This window comes from Lissotriton vulgaris, chromosome 9 (genome assembly GCF_964263255.1).
Source record: "Lissotriton vulgaris chromosome 9, aLisVul1.2, whole genome shotgun sequence".
Classification (NCBI taxonomy): Eukaryota; Metazoa; Chordata; class Amphibia; order Caudata; family Salamandridae; genus Lissotriton; species Lissotriton vulgaris.
In genome coordinates this window covers 840,898,899-840,921,407 of record NC_141697.1, presented here as the reverse complement: position 1 = coordinate 840,921,407, position 22,509 = coordinate 840,898,899, and the positions used below count along the sequence as shown (strand labels likewise).

Genomic DNA, 22,509 nt, shown 5'->3' with positions numbered 1-22,509 from the left:
TTTTACCTAGACCGCACAAGAAAGGGAAGGACGTGCAGAAAAGTATCATATGACAATAGATAGTACTCTGTATAAAGATCCGCTATGCATTGGCAAAAAAGCAACCCCTTGAGAGTCTGTGTGCTTATTCCCCCGGAGACAAGGCTGCGACTACTGGGTTGGCTCACGGAGTCCCTGTCCTGGGTATCCTTGCACGCATTCATCAAGCACTACTGCCTGGAGAATACAACATTTTCTAGCTATCGCGACAAGAATTTTAGATTCTATTAAGGACACAGAGGCGAGGATTATGCTTTCTCATTTCTTTACTGCACAAACAGCAGCCAATGAAAGTGAAACTATAATGGTAAAAAACAACATTTCCCATGAGGCTTTGAACCACACCTCCAGTAATACAGCCAATCACAGCAGTAACAAGCATACGTAGAGACACTAATCTGGCCTCCTTTTCTTTGCGCGAACAAGTCCAATAAGAACAAACACAGTCTTGAACTCTCAACGGAGAGATAAACAGTTCCTGTAGGAATTCTCAACGGAGAATAATCCATAACCAACGAAAGAATCCTCTTCTGTCCAGAAGGTACCGTAGCTCCACCCAGAGTAGACACTCAACTCTTGTTAGAATAATTTCCTGAAACAGAAAAGCAAGTTTGAGAAAAGGGAGCCCACAACTTCGTTTCTCACTGGGTGGGCATAAAGTTGTTAAACAACATATTATCAAAACAACTTTACAGTTGCATAACTGTCCCAACGGGTGGGATAATCCTCGCCTCCGTGTCCTTAATAGAATCTAAAATTCTTGTTGCGATAGCTAGAAAATTTTGTATTCTATGGCAGGACCGGAGGCTTCTGATTATGCGGGTTCAAAGCTCATCAATCACAGCATCAGAAACATGAGGAATAGGTTTATAATAAAAAACTTTAAACATGGAATCAGAAGACCAATCAGCCGCTTTGACGGTGTCCCTCAAGCGGGAACCTAACAAGTAGGCTTTAGAAACCATAGCACCTCTAGCTGAATGCGCACCATAAACAGAAATATCAATGCCTGCCTCTGACATAATCCAACAAACTCATCTGGCTAAGGTAGCCGCAAGCGACTGGTTTGAAGGGTTTAGCAACTGGCCTAAAGGATCAGCTCTGTGTGCACTAGTACGTTCTTCATAGCATTTCAAACACTGCAACACACATAACCTGTTATTATATGGAAAAGCGGGATACTCCACCGAACGAGACATGGTCTTTATCCGTCTTGTAATATCAAAAGAGACAACCTGTGGAGAAAACATCCTACCAGCCAAGTCTAAGGTTCTAACATCTGACACTCTTCGTCATGAAATGAGACACAGCAACATAGTAAGCTTGGCAGAAAGCTGTTAAAGACAAATCACCATTATCGGGCCAGGATTCCAGAAGAGTGAGAACTTTTGTAACATCCCAAAGCGTGGAATACCTGAGCCAAGGGGGGTTGGCCACACAAACCCCTTTTAGTAACTTACAAACCAGGGGATGCACCCCCACGGGCTTACCATCGATGTGGTCATGACCAGCAGAAATAGCCGACCTGAAATTATTAACCGACCTGTAAGCCAGGCCCGATGCCGCACATTCAGACAGGAAATTCAGAATGTCAGTTACATTTGATCCCACGGGATCCACCTGCTTTTGAAGGCACCAACCCACCCATCTCTTCCAAGATGCAGAATATCGTTTCCAGGTGGAAGGAGCCCACGCCTGTTGCATAAAGCTGGCAAGCCGCCTGTGAAAGGCCTGCAACGCTCTCATGTCTCCGGAGAGCGTCCACACCATCATGGTTAGTTGGTTCTGCAAGACCAAAGGGTGACATGACCCCACTGGGTCCTGCAGAAGCGTCGGGAACATTGGGAGCCGGAAGGGAAGATCCACAGATAACTCCAACAGTGTGGGAAACCACGACTGAGTCGACCATAACGGAGTCACCAACACTACTGTCACCCTCTGCCGGCGGAAAAAGGCCGCCACTCTCGGGATCAGTGCAAACGGAGGAAAGGCATAATTCCTCTGTTGCCCCCAATGATGCAGGAACGCGTCCGTTCCCATCGCCATCGGTCCGGTCTCCAACTGTAAAACAGGGGAAGTTGGGCATTGAGTCGAGAGGCAAACCGATCTATCTGACAGGGGCCTCGCATAGTCATGATCTGAGCAAACAGCGATGGATGAAGCCTCCAATCGCTGAAGTCTCGAAGAAACCGGGAGTTCCAATCTGCCACCTGATTGAATTTCCCTGGAAGGTATTCCGCCACCACAGAGATCTTGCTATCCCAGGCAAAAGTGCCAAAATTCCTTCACAATGTGTACCAGCATGCGGGACTTCGTCCCCCCCTAGTCGATTGATGTATGTCACCGCTGAGACATTGTCCATTCGAAGCAGTATCAACAATTGCTCGTCAGCGGTGAGACAGACCTGATAGCAAAGGACCCTGCCAACAACTCCAGACAGTTTACGTGTAGTGTGATTTCTTCTGCTGACCATCGTCCTCCTGTGGTAAACTCTCCACAGCGAGCGCCCCAACCCCACTGACTAGGGTCTGATTCGACCACCACATCTGGGGCTGCGCCGAAAATAGCTCAGCCATTCCAAGCTGTCATGTGTTCCAGCCACCATTGAAGCTCTTCTCGGGCTTCGGGGGATAGAGGAATGAGATGGTCGTAATGAAATTTTCTCTGTAAATAAAAGATTTTGAGTCTCTGAATGGCCCTGTAATGTAAGGAGCCCGGGAAGATGGCTTGAATCGAAGAGCTCAAAAGGCCCACAATTCTCGCTAGAACTCGCAAGGAAATCATTTCCTTGGCCAAGGTGGTCCCGATTTCCCTCTTTATAGAACTGATCTTGCTCAAAGGCAGGAGGAGTTGAGCAGAGACTGAATAGATCAGGAAACCCAGGAATTCCATCTGTTGGTTCGGCATCATCACCGATTTTTTGGTATTGATGACGAACCCCAGATTCTGCAACAGGAACGTCGTCCACTCTAAGTGAGTGAGGAGAAGAGTCCGATCCTGCGCTAAGATTAGCATGTCGTCTAGATTTACAATGAGACACACTCCCATCTCTCGGAGGCGAGAGACCACCGATCTGAGGAGTTTGGTGAACACCCAAGGAGCTGATGACAGACCAAAGGGAAGCGAGAGATACCGGTACCACTGCCCTTTTCAAGGGAACTGCAAGAACTTCTGATGTGAGGGGCAGATAGGGACTGTGAGGTAGGCATCTTTCAAGTCCAACCGGACCATCCAGTCCTTTTCCAATAGGAGATCTCGTAAGAGGTGGATACCCTCCATCTTGAAGTGGCGGTACACGACATAAGGATTGAAATCTCTTAAATTTAATACTAGGCGTTGACTGCCACCCTTCTTCTGTACTAGGAAGACGTTGCTGCAAAAGCCTTCTGGAATGAAGGATCCTATAGCAATAGCCCTTTTGGACAACAATTCTTCCAGTTCTGAGTCTATAAAACTCTGTTCTAGAAGGGAAAAAAGGAGAGGCTGAAGGGGAAAAACCTGAAGGGGGCACTCCAGCATTTCTATCTGGTAGCCCTGCACGGTCTGAAGGACCCACACATCGGAAGTGAGATTCGCCCAATTCATTACAAAGTGACGTAACCTGCCCCCTAAAGGAGCGAAATGACTCACAGGACTTACCAGAGGAATGATTGTCGAAGTTCTTGTAACCTCTGTTGACACCCCGATTAAAGCGGCCTCTGAAGCTGCGTGATCTTGTCGGGTAGAAACCAGCCTGGTCCGGCTCCTGAGTGTAGCCTCTGCCACGTCTGGGGGCGTATCCTCGCTGAGGACTGGTATTCAAATATCGGCCGGCCGAGCGTCCTCTGCCACGTCCGGCCCTATTAGAGACCTGGTGCAAGACCCTCTTCAATGAGGCCTGAGACTTATCGAGGGACGCGAAGGTAAGAACAAATTTTGCAATGTCTTTTACAAATGTATCCCCAAACAATTGCCCTTCCGCCAAAGGGCCCGGCTCTGAAGAGGCCAACTCCACCAACTGCGGATCAATCCGAAGCAGGACTGACTTCCTCCTTTCAGAAGCTAGGGCGCAATTAGCGTTCCCTAACATGCAGATAGCACGTTGCGCCCAGCCCGCCAGGACCTCGGGATGAATGACGTTCCCCGTCTCCTGAGCTTGGTGGGCCAATTCCAGGATCTTTACCAATGGGCCTGAAAGGTCAAGGACCTTATCTTGGCACGCTCTGAGCGTGTGATCAATCTTTTTTATATTTCTTGAGGAAGGTAGTCATGGCAGAGTCAATGTCAGGGGTGCAGGCCACCTTGTGGGCCAAATCTGGACGTGGGCATTCGGACTTTAGGCGCGCTCTCACCTCTTTGTCGAAACCTTTACAAAGGTGAGTCTCTAAATACTCTGCCACAGCGGGGGGGCACAATCCGAGGATCTGGGGTGAACAATATCGGATGGGTCAAAGGAGAAGGGCGAAGGGATGACAGGGGGGGAAACATGCTTACGCTTCTTAGTACGCTTACGGGACTTGGGGTCCTGCGATGAATCAGTATCGGTATCCGTGTCCGTAGTGGTATCGTCTACCGGGATGGGAGAGGAGTGGGGACGGATCGGCGCAGGCGTGCCACCTGTAGAAGCCTCCTTGGATTTATACAACTTAGCATACGATCGAACATGGGGCCAGGCACGGTCAGTGGCAACCTTTTCCGGAGGTGGGGGAAGGGACGGAGCCGGGTTAGTGGCAGGAAGAGGTGTACCAGGGACTAACAATTCCAATTTCTTGGCCAGGGGTAACAGGGCTGAGGAAAATACCTTATCCAGTTTAGCATCTAGCTTTATATCAATAATCTCCTCCATGGACTCTTCGTCATAGTACTCCTCATCGCCCTGAGCATCACATGCAGTAACCTCCTCTTCGCAGTACTCCAGGTCTGCCATTATCAAACAGAATGAAAAATTCCACTCAATTCCCCAGAGGGAAGCTCAATTGCCAGCCCAAAAGAGGGCGTCGGTCAGGGGAAGTGCCAGGCGCAGGAACCGGGAAATACCAATGACAAATAGTCTTAGAAGACTTTAAAAGTCATATTCTAGGACAAATGGAGGTAACACAGCCCTTATCTATTCCAGAAAAGGGCTTCCAAAAATGACCCTACTTCCTCATTCTCAGGGAAGGTAGCGGTTAATGCTCACAGCCTCCGATAGCAAAGCGGGAAAAAAACGCTGCCTTTTTTATGCTCAAAAACGGCCTACCAGCTCCTGGCCAACTGCGTGATTCCCCACTTCAGCCGGGGGTAGATCGTCTCACTGGCACTGGTAACGGGGCTGCGCGCATACAGTGCACGCACGAACCCCTGAGACGCACGCTGGGAGCCCGCGAAGGCTTCGGCGTGCGCCTCACTCCCCGAGGGGGGGCCAAGTCCCTTGCAATCGCGCACCGTGACTGAAAGGCAGCCACGGGGCACACGGGGGGCCTAACAGCGCAACGCGCGCTTCAGAAATAAGCTAAAGGGACACGGAGCGGGCCGGGGAAGCAGCGCTCCGATGTCAGGGAGGGAGGGGGGGGGGGCGCCGCGAACTGTGCGGGCAGGATAAATCAAGACTGCATAGCATGAGACAGTAAAAAGCTGTATAAACACTGTGTTTTAAGAAAATACACCATACATGAACAATAAAAAAGCTTGAAGCAATAGCAATAATGCATAAATCTTTAAATGAAGCAGTACAAGTATACAAAGTAGAGAGCACTTATCTGGGCTGCAGAGCAGCAAAGAAAGAGGAGGCCAGATTAGTGTCTCTATACTTTGTATGCTTGTTACTGCTGTGATTGGCTGTATTACTGGAGGGGTGGTTCAAAGCCTCATGGGTAATGTTGTTTTTTACCATTGTAGTTTTACTTCCATTGGCTGCTGTTTGTGCAGTAAAGAAACGAGAAAGCATAATCAGAAGCCTCCGGTCCTGCCTTAGAATCAGGCCTGTCGTGACCAGTATTTTGTCTGTTCGGTACTGCTGGACATTTTTGTGTAATAGTTCACAGAATCACCTCCAGTCTCTGTGTATCTATTCTATAGTAGGGAATCTGCGGCTAGAAGTCTCTATCAGATTAACAAATATTTACCTTCGATAACGCCTTATCTGGTAGAGACTCCATCTAGCAGTAGAATCCTTACTGACCCTACCATCCTCCCCGCTCTGCGAACTGATTTTATAGGGTCATCCTTCTAAGGGCCTTAGCACCGCACACAAGTGTTAGCATTCTTCATGGCTCCGTGTTTCTGGTGTGGAAAATCGTGAAAGAAAGTGATGTGAGTTCGCTAAGGTGGTGCCTGTGTAGACATCGAAGGAGTATTGCTTGAAATTTCCAGATTCAGTCTGACACGTGGTCATTATTCTAAGGTAAAGAATCTGAGGCTAAATAGAGTCTCTACCAAATAGGGCATTACTGCAGGTATGTAACTTGTTTATCAGTGTTCAAGTCAGCATCTATTTGCAAATCGATGTTATCATGTCCTAGGCAGCACAGAGTCCAAGCGGAGTGCAATGGTGCCATCTGAAAGAGTATCCACCACACAGAGTGTTACCAAAGATAAGTAACTTATTCTCTCTCTCTTTCTGTTCCAGGATGCCTTGTTTTTCTTGAAGGATTTCTTCACCAGTTTAGCAGCAGAAATTAATCCTGCGATTCCAGTGGAAGCTGGGACTGAAGGTAATTTTTCAATAAAGGAGATTTGAGACAATGAGCCTTGCTAGTTATTGGGCCGTGGTCCTGTTGGGGTGTTGATACTAGTGTAAACATATGGCACTGCTTCCTAGGCATATTTAATTAATAATTAATTATATTGTTTATGATGATGCTGCAGTATTAAAAGTTGTTCATAGATATTGCACTCCATTCAGAGTCCCAGGATAGTGTATGCAAATCCAAATCTGAGGTAAATATGTTACTTTTCTCTTCTTGTCTGTTGAAAACCTTACACCACCTCATAGCAGATCCGTAGTGCATGCCTGATCGGTTTATAAAAGAATGTAAGAAGTCCCTCGGAGAGTGTAGCATGGTGGGCTTCTACAGTCCATTTAATGGGGGAAGACATCATTCCAAGAGGGCCAACTCATTTCATACCCTTTAAAAATCTTTGAGGGCTTGCTGAGTTTTCATTGCTGTTAAACGGCATGTTACATCCCAAAAGGCAGAAAATGTCCTCACTTTCTTCAAAGACCAGTGAGGGTTAGAATCTTTGACAATGTGCTTTTCTGACATTTGGTAATGAGAATCTATGGTTTGTACTCAATTTGTTTGTTAGTGGTGGCCATTTTCCTAACTTTTTTGTGTGTCTTCCCTATTAGTTGCAAGCCAGCATTTCGACTTTTCTAGACTTTCTTTTATTCAATTATTCATGACTGATATACACTGGACCAGTTGCCTTCTGCTTTGAGCAGTAACATTCAGTGAGCTTTTCAGTTTTCTTGGGAGACAAATGGGTTCTTCTCTTGGGATTATTTTTCAGTACCAGAGGATACCCTTTGGAGAGGGTCTTCCCAGGTAATAGGCTTCCTCCTCAAGCACTAGAGGCACACTGTGGGTGTGGAATGTGTTACTAGAGTGCTACCAGCTCCTTTTTGGTTCTAGAGCACATACAAATGTGCAAGGCCATGCTCTCTCCCACTCCAGATAGTGCCAGAGGCCTCAAACAGTATGAATTGCTGCCTGTTAAAAAATAAATAATCAAAGTGCTAATTAATACTGAAAGACCTCATTTGTTTGAGTAGCTCTTATGTGACCTGAGTGCACAGTAGCCTTTGAGGCCCCGGGGCGCGTGGCTTGTGATGTTATTTTGGCCTATCAGGCACCATGAGATGCGGCCAAAACCATATAACCCTTGCAGGAATATATCTGTATAAGTAATCCAAAAGAATGTACTCAACAGGTTCATCATAGGCCTAGTTCTCATCTCATTCCGGTGATTTATAATCACATCTTTTATTTAACTTTAAACTGGAAAATTGGAATTGATACATTACCAAAACTCCTGCCATCTAGCTTGTGCTAGATGGCAGGAGGATTGGTAATGTATCAATCAATCCACTTTATTCGATTTTTTTAAAAATCATAAAAGTACACAACACTAATACAAAAATACAAACATTAAAAAAGACATGTAAGTAATCTCTATACAACTAGAGCTGGGCAATGATTAAAAGGGCAGGACAACCATAATACAGATTCATAAAAAGAATACCAATTATAGTTTATACACTGAGCAAACTGGAACATCTTTTCTTCTTAGAACGGGCAGCAGCAACCAAAAAGCAGGCAACATTAAAAATGTCCCATGGAGGGGGATTGGTAATGTAGATTTTATGCCTTTGAGACAATAGGGTCACTTTCAGGTTTTTGTCCCTGGTAGGTCCCATACATTGTTTACATATTTTCTCTTAAGGTGCTTTATAAAGCAGTACGTATGAGCTAGGCACCATTAGAGTCTCCCATTTAGGTCAAGCAATGTAGTGTTGCATTTATTATAACTCTGAAAACAAAGAGTATAACCCTGTACACCCTGGGGTTTCTGGTATAAATACAGGACTCACAAGGGTGGGCTTTTACATATGTAGTCAAATAATTGGTCATAATAATCTGAAAGAGACACATTAGTGATAGATTCCTTACCTTAGAATAACCCCAGGCGTCAGACTGGATCCGGAACGTTTTTCTGGTTAGCAGTACCCCTGCGAGCCGGTAGGTGGCGCCGTGCGACTCTGCGTCCTTCACTGGCATCGCGAGCGTAGAGATGGCGTCACAGAGACTACTTAGGCACCACTCATGCGCGCTGACGTCAGTTCTTTCTTGTTCCGTGCCGAAAGCGCAGATCCGGATTGAGCACGTACCTCGGTCAATTTTTGACCACTTTTTTTAGACTTTTTGTCTCCTTCTCTGGTCTCCTGTTGCATGTAGGGATGCCCGGCTTCAAGTCTTGTGGGTCGTGCCACCGTAATATGTCGGTGGCAGACCCCCATGATGTCTGCCTGTACTGCCTGGAGATCGACCATGACTCCCGGGATTGTCTGGATTGCCGTTTCATGGCCCTGAAGGCCTTGCGGAAGCGGCACTGGAATTTGCTGGAGGTCCGGCACTCCTCTCACTGCTGCTCCGGGTCTAGGGGCCGTTCGCGGGACTGCTCGCGGGACCGGAACCGTCGCTCCACGGATTCTAAGTCTTCACCTTCAGATTCCAGTAAGCAACGCCATAAGAAGAAGTTGAAGAAGCGTGTTCGCTCTCTGACGTCCCCCCATCGCTCCTTGGAGGCGGTGGTGGGGGACAGGGGCTCTGCCCCTGCGGCTCTTCCGAAGCCTGGGAGTCCCTCGGCCTACCCACTCTACCAGGGTCCATCGGCGACTCCCGAACAAATGCAAGAGTTCCTTGCTGCCTTGGACCACCTTTACAGGCCCCGGCTCCCGCCGGCGTGCTCTCGGACCCCGCGGTCCCATGTCCAGATCCAGCACCCTCGGCTCCGGCCCTGGCGCCACAAGGTGCAGCACTGCTGGCTCCGGCCCCGTCGCTTCCCTTGGCTCTGGCCCCAGCGCCGCCACTCGCACCGCAATGAGTGCCGTTTATCCTGACTTTGCCCCTATTTCGCAGACAATTTTGTTACGACCTGGGATCCACATTGGGATGTGGCTCCAGTTCGGCCCCAGCGCCGGCGCAGCTCCTTGCCCCCTCTCCGGCTCTCCCGCCGCGGCCGGCTCCTAGTACTCCAGAACCAGATGAGGAATTGGGACGGCTCCGATGACCCCCTTGCGCGGCAGTGTGACTACGAGCAGGACTGGGTGGATGACCTTCAAGATGTGGGTGAACTTGATGTATCTTCCGACACGGGGTTTGCCTCACCTCCGCCTACTATGGAAGAAGGCGCTTCCTACACTATGGTGCTGTGTCGCGATGCGGAGGCTCTCCATCTTGACCTCTTTCCGGTACCCCTTAAGACCAACCTTCTTGCGGAGGGGCTCCAGACAGGGTCCGCTGCTCCCTTTCAATGAGGCCCTTACTGAAGTCCTCCTGGGTACTTGGGTGCGGCCGGCCTCAGGGGCACAGGTAGATAAGAACGTCGCCAGGCGTCATCGCCCGGGCCTGGTGATCCCGCCTTCTTGACCACTCACCCCATGCCAGAGAGCCTGGTCATTCAGGCCTGAACATCGCAGAGTGCCTTTCCCTCGGCTCCGCCGGACAAGGACTCTAAGAGGCTGGACCAATATGGCAAGAGGTTGTTGGTTAATACTGCCTGCTTACTGGGCCGTTACTCCCATGCAGTGTGGGATTCGGTGGCAGAGGTTCTGCCTCAGTGCTCTGAGGAGGTCCAGGCTGTCCTTTCCCAAACGATTGCGGAGGGCAAGGATGCGGCGAAGTTTGCCATCCGGTGTGGTTTGGACACTGCTGACTCGTTGGGCAGGGCGATTCACGCAACTGTGGCGTTGCGGTGCCATGCCTGGTTGCGTTCGACCGGGTTCTCACCCGATGTCCAGAGCTCGCTCCTGGAAATGCCCTTCGATGGCTCCCGCCTCTTTAGTGAGAAGGCTGACAATGCGCTGGAGCGCTTTAAAGACTCTTGCGCAACGGCCAAGGTTTGGGCCTTTCCTCATAAACCCTGCCACGTCGGGGTTTTGTTCCTTTCGTGGCCAGGGCAGGGGCACACAGTCGCTCTCTTCCAGCAAGCTTGTGCAGGACCAGCCTCAGCGAGGCCGAAGACGTGGGTTCCGCAGGAGTGGGTCTGGTAACCAGCGGGTGGTCAGTACACTTCCACCCCCGCTGCTTCCGCCTCCAAACCTTACTAATCGGAGCTTCAGAGAGCAGCCCTCGCCAGTGGGTGGCATAGTTCGCCTCCACCACTCCACTGGATCACATCGGACAAGTGGGTGCTGCATAATAGGACACCGTTATGCGCTCGACTTTCTGTCCTCTCCTTCGGCCATGCTGCCCCGGCACCACCGCATGTCGGGCGATCATTTGATTCTTCTCCGTCAGGAAGTCTCGACCCTCCTGGCCAAAGGGGCCATCGAGCGCGCTTCTGGGCCGGAAGTAAGTTGTAGTTGTTATTCCCACTACTTTCTGGTCCCCAAGAAGGACAAAGGGGGCCAGCGCCCCATCTTAACCTTCGGGATGTCAATCAGTTCCTCCGGAAGAAGAAGGTCAAGATGCTCAGTCTGGCTCAGGTCTTGGCTGCCCTCGACCCTGGAGACTGGATGGTAGCGCTTGGCTTGCAGGACGCATACTTTCACGTCCCCGTCCTGCCGGCCCACCGGCGTTACCTGCGGTTTATGGTAGGTCAGGAGCATTTTCAGTTTACCGTGCTCCTTGGGTGTGGTTGCAGCTCATCTACGCAGGTCAGGGGTGTCAGTCTTCCCCTACCTCGACGACTGGTTGTTGAAGGCGGGCTCGCCCCAGGCAGTCGTCACCCACCTTTAGACTTTCCATCAATGTGCCGAAGTCGCACCTGAGTCCCTCTCAGACGCTCCCCTTCATCGGAGCGGTTCTGGATTCAACGCAGTTTCAGATTTATCCTCCCGAGCAGTAGTTGGGGATCTTCAGGCTATGAGTCCGATCTTTCAGCCTCTGTCCCGGGTTTCAGTAAGGTTGACCCTCCGGCTCTTGGGCTTGATGGCCTACTGCATCCTGTTAGTTCAACGTGCCAGATGGCATATGCGGGATCTGCAGTGGGACCTGAAGTTCCAGTGGGGACAGCATCGGGGCAACCTGTCTGATCATGTCCAGATCTCGGAGGGCACTGCACGACAGTTGATGTGGTGGCTCACAAATCGCGATTGGGTCAATGGCAGATTCCTCTCCCTTCCCCAACCGGAGCACACAGTAGTGACTGATGCGTCCCTCCTGGGATGGGGAAGCCACTTGGGAGAGGCGGAGATCAGAGGCCTCTGGTCTCCGGCGAAGTCCCGGCTCCATATCAACCTTTTAGAGCTGCAGGCAATCCAACTTGCGCTGAAGGCATTCCTTCCCTCTGTCCGGGGAAGTGTAGTGCAGGTGTTCACGGACAACACCACTGCCATGTGGTATTGCAACAAACAGGGCGGGTGGGGTCGTGGACCCTATGTCAGGAGGCTCTGTGCCACTGGACATGGCTGGAACATCAAGGCATTTCCTTGGTGGTTCAACACCTGAAAAGGTTCTCTGAATGCCAGGGCGGACAAACTCGCTCGCCGGTGCATGATGGATCACGAATGGCGTCTGAAGTCGGATGTAGCGCAAGGTCTCTATCTGCAGTGAGTAGAGCCTTGCTTAGATCTATTTGCCACCGAAGAGAACGCTCAATGTCATCAGTTCTGTGTGTTGGAATTCCCAAGGTGGCACTCGCTCGGAGATGCTTTTTGTCTCGAGTGGAGTTGCGGTCTACTGTACGCTTTTCCGCCTATACCACTTCTGCCCAGAGTGCTGAAGAAGATCAGGCGCGACCGGGCCCAAGTTATTCTTGTGGCTCCGGACTGGGCTTGAAGAGTATGGTATCCCAAGCTATTCAGTATGAGCATCGATCCCCCGATCAGTCTGCCTCTTCGAGAGGATCTCCTGTCGCAGCAGCAGAGGACGGTCCTCCACCCGAACCTGTCCAGTCTCCACCTCCATGCGTGGAGATTGAGCGGCGACAGTTGACGGCTTTCGACCTTCCTCCTGAAGTCTGTAATGTCTTTCTGGCAGCCAGGCGACCCTCCACTAAGACAGTATACGCCTGCCGATGGAACAGATTTGTGGCATGGTGCAAAGCAAAGGCTGTGGATCCCCTTTCTGCCCCTCTTTCTGAGGTTCTTCTGTTTCTTCTGTCTTTGGCCCAGCAGGGTTCTGCTCTGGCCACTATCAAAGGTTATCTTTCAGCCATCTCGGCCTTTCTTTGGCTTCCTGATCAGCCTTCTCTTTTTAAGTACCCGGTTGTTAACCGTTTCCTCAAAGGCATTACACACACGTTTCCTCCCGTACCTTTCATAATGCCTCAGTGGGACTTGAACCTTGTCTTGGCTTTTCTGATGTGTGCTCACTTTGAGCCTCTTCATACCCGTCCTTTGCGTCTTCTTACTCTAAACACTGCTTTCCTGGTTGCTATTACCTCCGCCAGAAGAGTGAGTGAGCTCCAGGCTCTTTCTTCCAAACCTCCTTTCCTTTCGGTTCATCCAGACAAAGTTGTTTTAAGGACCCGTCCTTCTTTCTTGCGGAAGGTTGTCACGCCCTTCCACATCCGGCAGACCATCACTTTGCTCACCTTCTTTCCACCTCCTCATCCTTCCAGGGAAGAGGAGAGGCTCCACCGTCTGGACCCAAAACATGCGCTTACTTTCTATCTGCAGCGTACACAACAGTTCCGGATGGATGATCAACTCTTTGTCGGTTACGTGGGCGCCAAGAAAGACCGGGCTGTGCACAAACGGACCATTTCCGGTGAGTCTGCGTGCCTATTCGACCAGGGCAACTTCAGCCACTACTACCTTGGGACGCGGCGTTCCCTTGCAGGACATTTGTCAGGCAGCTATGTGGGCCTCGCTGCACACGTTTACAAAGCACTATGTCTTGACAATCTGAAAGAAACAGGTTAGTATTATATTCCTTACCTTAGAATATCCCCAGGCGTCAGACTATATTCGGAAACTTTTGCGTAGCAATACCCCTGCGCGTCAGTAGGCGTAGTCCGGGGCTCCGCGTCTGCCATCGGCGTTGTTAGCGCCGGAATGACGTCGCCGGAGTACTTAGACGCCGCCCTCGTGCGCTGACATCAGTTCTTCTTTTTTCCGCACCAGCTAGCGCAGATCCGGAGAAGCTCTACCCCTTAGTCAATTTTTGACTAAACTTTTTTGATCTTTTGATCTGTTTTTCTCGAGTCGTTCGACTCCTACGGTGCCGGTAGGGATGCCCGGGTTCAAACCCTGCATCGATTGCATCCGACTGATGTCAGTTACCGACCCCCATCGCCGGTGTCTTCATTGTCTGGGCCCCGACCACGACGACTGAGCCTGCTCTGATTGTCGGGCTCTGACGTCCAAGGCTAGAAGGGACACATCCCCGTCCTACCGGACCACCGGTGCTACCTGCGGTTCACGGTAGGCCACGAGCACTTTCAGTGTACCGTGCTCCCCTTCGGCCTTACTAGTGCCCCATGGGTGTTCACTAAAGTGATGGCGGTGGTCGCAGCTCATCTGCGCAGGTTAAGGGTTTCAGTCTTACCCTACCTCGACGACTGGTTGTTGAAGGTGGGCTCGCCCCAGACAGTCGTCAGCCACCTCCAGACAACGGCGGATCTCCTGCACCAGCTGAGGTTTTCCATCAATGTACCGAAGTCACACCTGTGCCCCTCTCAGAAGCTCCTCTTCATCGGAGCGGTCCTCGACTCGGCGCAGTTTCGGGTTTATCATTCCGAACAGCGGGTCCGGGATATTCAGGCTCTGATCCCAATCTTTCAGCCTTTATCCCGGGTCTCGGTCAGGTTGACGCCGCGGCTTCTGGGGATGATGGCCTCCTGCATCCTGCTGGTGCATCACGCCCAGTGGCGGATGCGGGCTCTGCAGTGGGACCTGAAGTTTCAGTGGGCCCAGCATCAGACAACCTGCCCGACCATGTCCTGATCTCGGAGGGCATGGCGAGACAGCTGCAGTGGTGGCTCACGGACCGCGATTGGGTCAGCGGCAGATCCCTCTCCCTTCCCCAACCGGAGCACGTAGTTGTGACGGACGTGTCCCTCCAGGGCTGGGGAAGGCCACATGGGAGAGGCGGAGATCAGAGGCCTTTGGTCTCCGGCGAAGTCCCGGCTCCATATCAACCTTTTGGAGCTGCAGGCGATCCAACTTGCGCTGAAGGCATTCCTTCCCTCTGTCCGGGGGAGTGTAGTGCAGGTGTTCACGGACAACACCACCGCCATGTGGTACTGCAACAAACAGGGCGGGGTGGGGTCGTGGACCCTCTGCCAGGAGGCTCTGCACCTCTGGCAGTGGCTGGAACATCAGGGGGTGACCCTGGTTGTTTAACACCTGGCAGGTTCTCTGAACGCCAGGGCGGACAAGCTCAGCCGAAGGTTCATGATGGTCACGAATGGTGTCTGAACTCGGACGTGGCGCAAGGCCTCTTTCTGCAGTGGGGAGAGCCTTGGTTAGATCTATTCGCCACCGAAGAGAACGCGCAATGTCATCAGTTCTGCGCGTTGGAATTTCCATGGCGGCACTTGCTCGGGGACGCTTTTTATCGCGAGTGGAGTTGCGGTCTGTTGTACGCCTTTCTGCCTATACCACTTCTGCCCAGAGTGCTGAAGAAAATCAAGTGCGACCGGGCCCAAGTCATCCTTGTGGCTCCGGACTGGGCGAGAAGGTACTGGTATCCCGAGCTACTCAGTATGTCAGTTGATTCTCCGATTCGTCTGCCTCTTCAGGAGGACCTTCTGTCGAAGCAGCAGGGTACGGTCCTCCACCCGAACATGTCCAGTCTCCACCTCCATGCTTGGAGATTGAGCGGCGACAGTTGAGGCCATTTGACTTGCCTCCTGAAGTCTGTACTGTGATTCTGGCAACCAGGAGTCCCTCCACAAAGTCGGTATACGCCTGCAGGTGGAACAGATTTGTTGCATTGTGCACAGTAAAGGCTGTGGATCCTCTCAATGCCCCTCTTTCTGAGGTTCTCCTCTTCCTTCTTTCTCTTGCCCAGCAGGGCTCTGCTCTGGGCACTATCAAGGGCTACCTTTCTGCCCTTTACTCCTTCTCAAGACTACCTGATCAGCCATCTTTGTTCAAGGCCCCCATTGTAAATAGGTTCTTGAAGGGCATCACTCATATGTTTCCCCCTGTTCCTTTCGTGATGCCTCAGTGGGACTTGAACCTTGTACTAACTTATCTGATGTGCGCTCCCTTCGAGCCACTTCACAACTGTCCTCTGTGTCTTCTTACCCTTAAGACTGCTTTCCTGGTTGCCATCACCTCTGCCAGGAGAGTGAGTGAGTGAGCTCCAGGCTCTTTCTTCCAAACCTCCTTTCCTCTCTGTCCATCCGGACAAGGTTGTGTTGCGGACGAGACCCTCTTTCCTACCCAAGGTAGTCACAGCCTTCCATATCGGGCAGTCCATCACCTTGCCCACCTACTTTCCGCCTCCGCATCCCTCTAAAGAGGAAGAGCGGCTCCACCACCTGGACCCAAAACGTGCGCTTTCCTTCTATCTGGATCGCACACGCCAGTTTCGGGTGGATGATCAACTCTTTGTTGGTTACGTGGGAGCTAAGAAGGGACGGGCGGTGCAGAAACGGACCAGCTCTCGTTGGGTCGTTTTGTGCATCAAGGCATGCTACTCCTTGGCTAAAAAGGAACCTCCTGTTGGGCTGAGGACCCATTCTACTCTGGCCACGGTGGCTACTACTGCCCTGGCCGGGGAGTCCCCTTGCAGGACATCTGTCAGGCGGCTACGTGGGCCTCGCTGCACACGTTCGCAAGACACTACTGCCTGGACAGCCAAGTCTGGAGGAATGGCTTCTTTGGCCTTTCCGTCCTGAAGGACTTTCTGGTGCGATTATTGGTTTGCAGACCTACCACCGGGGTTGGTATTGCTGGGGTATCTATTCTAAGGTAAGGAATCTAATACTAACCTGTTTCTTTCAGATGAACAAGATACTTACCTTCGGTAACGATATATCTGTAAGAAACAGTAGTTAGTATTAGATTCCTTACCGACCCACCCATCCTCCCCGTTCTGCGAACCGATATCCAGGGTTAAGGTCATCCCCTTTCAGGGCCCTAGTTTCAGGGCACCAGCATCTGCGTATCTGGCGCGGAAAAGCTATGTGTAAGAACTGACGTCAGCGCGCGAGGGCGGCGTCTAAGTACTCCGGCGACGTCATTCTGGCGCTAAGGACGCGGAGCCGCGGACGACGCCTACCGACGCGCAGGGGTATTGCTACGCAAAAGTTTCCGGATCCAGTCTGACGCCTGGGTATATTCTAAGGTAAGGAATCTAATACTTACTACTGTTTCTTACAGATATATCGTTACCAAAGGTAAGTAACTTGTTTGTCAGGTCTGGAGAGACGGCTTCTTAGGCCGTTCTGTGCTCCGTGACTTTTTGGTGTAATCCTGTCCGCAGACCCAACTCCGGGGTTGGTATTGCTGGGGTATCTATTCTAAGGTAAGGAATGTATCTCTAACGTCTCTCTTTTAAATGCACAAGTTACTACTTGTGTAACAATATATCTGTAAGAGACATTAGTTAGTGATAGATTCCTTACTGCCGCACCCATCCTCCCCGTTCTGCAAACTGATTACTAGGGTTAAGGTCATCCCTTTTTTAGGGCCCTAATTTTATGCACCAATGGTCAGTTTCTTGCATGGCTCTGCGTTTCGGCGCTGAAAGACGTGTACAGAACTAACATCAGCGCGCATGGGTGGCACCTAAGTAGCCTCCGTGACGTCATCTCGGCGCTCGCGATGCCAGTAACGAACGCGGAGCCACACGATGCCACCAACCGGCACGCAGGGGTACTGCTAAGCAGAAAAACTTTCAGAATCCAGTCTGACGCCTGGGGTTCTTCTAAGGTAAGGAATCTATCACTAACTAATGTCTCTTACAGATATATTATTACACGAGTAGTAACTTGTGCTTTAAGTAGTTTCAACCACCAATACCTTCCATGTGATGCATCAATATTTAATCCAATAGATATGACAATAATGCAAATATTTAATCAACCGTTTAAAAAAAAAACTTTGCAAGCAATTAAATGTAGATTAATCAGCATAGTTGTGCAGTTGTGGTGAGAGATAAGAAGTGTATTTGTGTATGAGGCAACACAGAATAACTCAGTGACATATATTGATGCTACACAAGAACACCTCAAACCCCAGAATGTTGTAATTCCAGTTTCCATAGCTTCCTTCTCTCTCCCATCACTCCCAGCATTCTAGATGTTCTTGCACATGTGTGAGCTACAGAAGGCTTAATAATGGAAGGGATGAATAAGAAAAGTAAGTGTAGCAAACAGAAACGACTTTCAGGAAGGCAGGGAGTGGGGTAGGTCGAACACCATCCTCCGCACGCGACTCACTGATACTGCAGTCCTAATGCGCTTCTCTGCCTTGACCTGAGGCACACGAAGACCAGTCGATTGGGTTGGATTCGCCCCACTACTTTTTAGCAGTGCGAGAAGCAGAAACATAAAATGGTATTTTAAATACCATTTTATGTTTCTGCTTCTTGCGCTGCAAGAAAGCAGAAGGCAGGGTATGCTTTTTTGGGGGCGGGCGGGAGGGAATGCCTGGTTGGGGACGGCAGACCAAACCAGTCATGCCCACTCTCCATGGCCTCCCTACAAGCACCTTGCCGGGCGCTGTCCGCACCAATTTCACCGCTACCATTGCAGCGTTGTGTTTGGCTTACGGGAGAGGAGGTTCCTGTTCTGGAGCATTAAACCGCCAAACGCGGGAGGCTGTGCTTGAACCGGTCAGGCAAGTTTTTTGTTTATTTATCTTTTAAACACCCTGCCTCCCCCTGCCCACCACCCGCGAGTATTGCGTGCCACGATTTGTTGGATTATGAGATCGTAAAAGGGTGATCAACTCTTGGGTACTATTGACCTTTTGTCTCACCACTATAAATAATTAGACATAACCCAGTTTTAAGTTTACACACCCTTCCCTGATTAAGGGTAGGATATCTAATTTCGTTGGTCCTGAAGAAACGCCACGATCCCTGCTGGACCTGAAAGGTGTGAAGCATGTCAACCTAAGCCTCCAGACATCACACACTAGATTGTCACGCTTCGTAACTTTGCCTAGACCATCTACACCTAACTGATTTTAATCCTGCCACGGTGACCCCTGATTAAATATACCTCTGGGTACCCCTTAGGTAGTTTAAGACAACCCATTTTCTCACTAAATTCATCACCATAATCCTCAAACTGCTGCACCCATCATTATGGCTGAAACAACAAGATCTATGCCAAAGAACCCTTTCGCAGGGCCCGTGGGTCATTTCATCGCCAGCTCCACTAGGAGCAAAAGCCAGATGATGAAGCATGGCACCTACATGTGTGTGTGAGGGCAACACTTCCTAATAAGGAAGAACCCCTCACTTACGCACTCCAAGCTTTCACTTTTCATATAGGAACAGCCACCTTTTTTTGTTCATATGCAAACAGATACAACATATTTTCCCTCTTTTGAGACATTTAGTACATTGTTACGGGGTTTCCGTTCCTTGACACAACTTTGTCCAGGACAATCATCCAGATTGCTGTACTTTACTTTCATGGGTTTAGGTTTATTTGTCCACTTAGGCCAGAAAAGCTATTTGGATTAAATGACTTTACATTTGGAATATCATTGGATACATTTTCTTCACTTCTGTCATCATGGTTAAACATTACTCTGTCATGAACTTGTAATTCTCTGGTTTTCACATTATCAAGTGTACCATTCCTTTGACCTATCTGGGTAGTTTTCAGCACAGATATCACCAGATTGGTTCACCCTGGCAGCACAGCAAAGCACCTATTCCACTATTGTCTGTTGAATGAAAATCCTATTGTTTCTTTCAGTCATGATGGTTGGAAGTACTTGTTTTCAGTACACATTCTCACGTTTCCCCATTTTCACTGTCACATCAGTCACAGCGTTACGAAAATCATTTGTTTACTTCATCTTACTCTAGTCATATTGTACTGTTTCAAGCAACACATACCGGTTTAACAAACTCTAAAAGTCACAAATAAAAAAAAATACATGAGATACATAAAAGAAGTCGACATGATTAAAGCAAATCATAAAACACGTAATGCCAAACAAGATCAAATCATCTGGGATTTAATATCCTTTTTCAGATACATTAAAAAATAGACATTAGGGGGGAGGAGCCACGTGCGTGACCAAGATGGCCGCGTGAGAGCTCGGCTCCGCCGACCTCCCTTTCTAGCCTTATTATCCTGGCGAAAATCCTGCAGTAAAGCCCCACTCCTGGATCGAGCAGAAGAAGCAACGTCCCTGGCCGCTTCTCCGGTCCGCCTGCGGTGCTCGGCTCTGGAGTTGTGCTGTCCAGCAGTCTGCTACCTTCCCTCATCTGGAGCAGGGGGCTCGAGTGAGTGGGGAGCCCGCAGCCGAACTCACAAACATCGGGGCCGTAAACCGGAAGTTACTGGTCCGGCTCCGTAAATGATCCGAAGTGCCCTCAAGACTGTGGTGGGTCCTCCGGAGTGCACATGGGAGGAAGGGCGACAGCAGAGCGACGCGGGCACCGAGTAACTCGCCTGGGCAGCCCCGTGGAGTGAGAGAGTGGGGCTGCCCTGCATGGTTACAAGGCGCTACACTGCGGGGCGGCGGCTCGAGGCGGACGGCGATAAACTGTGTCACAGCTGGGGGGCCCGAGGTACGAAATGAGTCCCTGGGGAGTAGTTGCTTGATGGAGCTGGCCCCCTCGAGACCCCTGTGCCTATCCTGCGCCGCCCGTACATCTGAGGAGCCGACAATGAGAATAAGTGGGGCCGCGGGGTGCCCATTATCCACACTGCGTGAGGAGCAGAAGTGGTAGTACAGATGCCTTGTATTGGAGGGGAGGTCCACGATGAGTGGGGGAGGACCGGCCGCGAAGGCGCTTTGACTGGGTGCACTCTACCCTGCCATGGTGAGGTCCGCCTGTTGATAAAGGTGCAGGGTGCTGTGGACATTCATCTGGTACCGCAACGCGAATTAAGCCCTCAGCGGACCGGGTCATCTTTCGTGCTGACTGTGGGTGTCCGGTGAGGGGTCCAGTTGCTGTGGGGGCAGTGGAACATCTGGAACAGAGTGGCCCAGCCACAGTGGAGGTTTCTGTGCCTCGCAGCTGGACATGTGAGTCAAACTACTGGCGTTGCGGGCAGAGGTGTGGGCAATAACAACTGGCCCTTTGTCCTTTGAGCACTTGGATGACCAGTGGCTGTGGGGACCGCCCTGCCTGCTGACCGGCTGGGAGACCCGTGTATTGACTTGCAGAGACTCCTGGGGGCGCAGCGACGCAGCGATTGGTATCGGTGTGTCCGGGAGACACGCCAAGAGCCTTATGACCCTGGCCCCTGGGTGGGATCCTCTGTGTCCGACAGTGAAGACGCAACGGCGTCGAGATGGCGACCAAGCCGGAAACCGAAAAATCCCTTCCCAGATCTTCCAAGGGGTCCCGAAACATCCAAACTAATACGTTGGATCGTTATACCATGCCCAAAGGGTCCCCAGTGGAAATAAAGAGGGCTCCGTTGGTGGGGGGAAACGGAACAGTCACTCCCGCTGAACCAACCTTGATGGATCTCATGGCAGCCATAAATGGGGTCCAGGAGTCCCTAGGCCAGAAAATGGAAGCCTTAGATATCACACTGGACACGGTCACGATTGAGGTGGGATTAATACGAGCGGATCTAACTAAGGCGAGGAAGAAAGTTAAATCACTTGAAATCACGACGGCCAGTCTCATCGACGACGTGGTACTGCTGCAGCAAGAGGTAAGAGACCTGAAGGCCTCAAGAACCCTTACGGATCGCAAACTTGATGAATATGAGGGTAGGGCCAGGCGGAACAATATTAGCATTCTTGGGGTGCCCGAGAAATCGGAGGGCCAGACACTGGATCTGTTCGTTGAAGACATTGTCCTCAACCACCTTAAGGCCAAGGGACTGAGCAACTTTTTCACAATCGAGCGGGCGCACAGAGTACCGGGAGGAAGGCCCAAGCCCGGAGCCCCCCCTCCCCCGATGATTGCGAGGGTCCTGAATTTTCGAGACAGAGATGTGATCTTGCAGGCGGCGCGAGCGGGGACCCCCTTGCGGTATGAAAACGCAACGCTCTGCATTTTCCCGGACTTCACTCAAATGGTGCAGAAACAACGACAGAGCTTCCTCCCGATGAAGAAGAAACTGGTTCTTTGATGGTTGGAGGATGTGCATCCGAGCGAGCCAGAGGACCGAGTCCGAGGTGGAGTGGATGAACAACTGGAATAAGCATAAAGAAGGCCGTGGGATTTAAAGTGTAGTATTGTATGGTCAGGGGGTGGGGTGGCTCCACAGCCAATATTTTGACTAGACCGGTTTAACTGAAAATTACTGTGGATCGACCTGGATTCAAAGAAATGTTTAGGGAGGCTGGGGGGGGGGGCGGAGGGTTCTTGGCCCTCCTTCTCTTTTTCTACTTTTAGTTAGTCTGTAGATTAGTGTTTGGGCACACTGCGAGATGGGGATGGGCGTTAGCCATATGCAGGGTTGCAGGGACGGGGGTTGAGAGTGAGTGGGTTTTTCGGAATTGGGATTGTATTGTGTGCAGTTATATTTGCAATTTGTTTTCATTTTCTTATTGCATCTGGTGACATAGCTATGATTGAACTGATTCCTCACCACTACAATGTCTGCTGTTAGACAGGGATCGGGGATAAATGTGCTCAGTTGGAATCTGAATGGTCTAGGGGATAAAATTAAGAGGAGGATGATAAGCCAGTTGATTAGGAGGCATTCCCCAGATGTGCTGTTACTGCAGGAGAC

At 50.6% G+C, this 22,509-nt stretch overlaps 1 protein-coding gene across 1 annotated transcript in view; it reads left to right on the top strand.

Annotated features, from left to right (window-relative positions):
• ATG2A (autophagy related 2A) overlaps window positions 1-22,509 on the top strand; it is a 2,120,972-nt gene that overhangs the window by 1,583,034 nt on the left and 515,429 nt on the right. Inside the window, exon 24 of the mRNA XM_086939522.1 lies at window positions 6,626-6,710. Coding sequence (XP_086795648.1) covers window positions 6,626-6,710 — 85 coding nt within the window. The remainder of the gene's footprint in view (window positions 1-6,625; window positions 6,711-22,509) is intronic.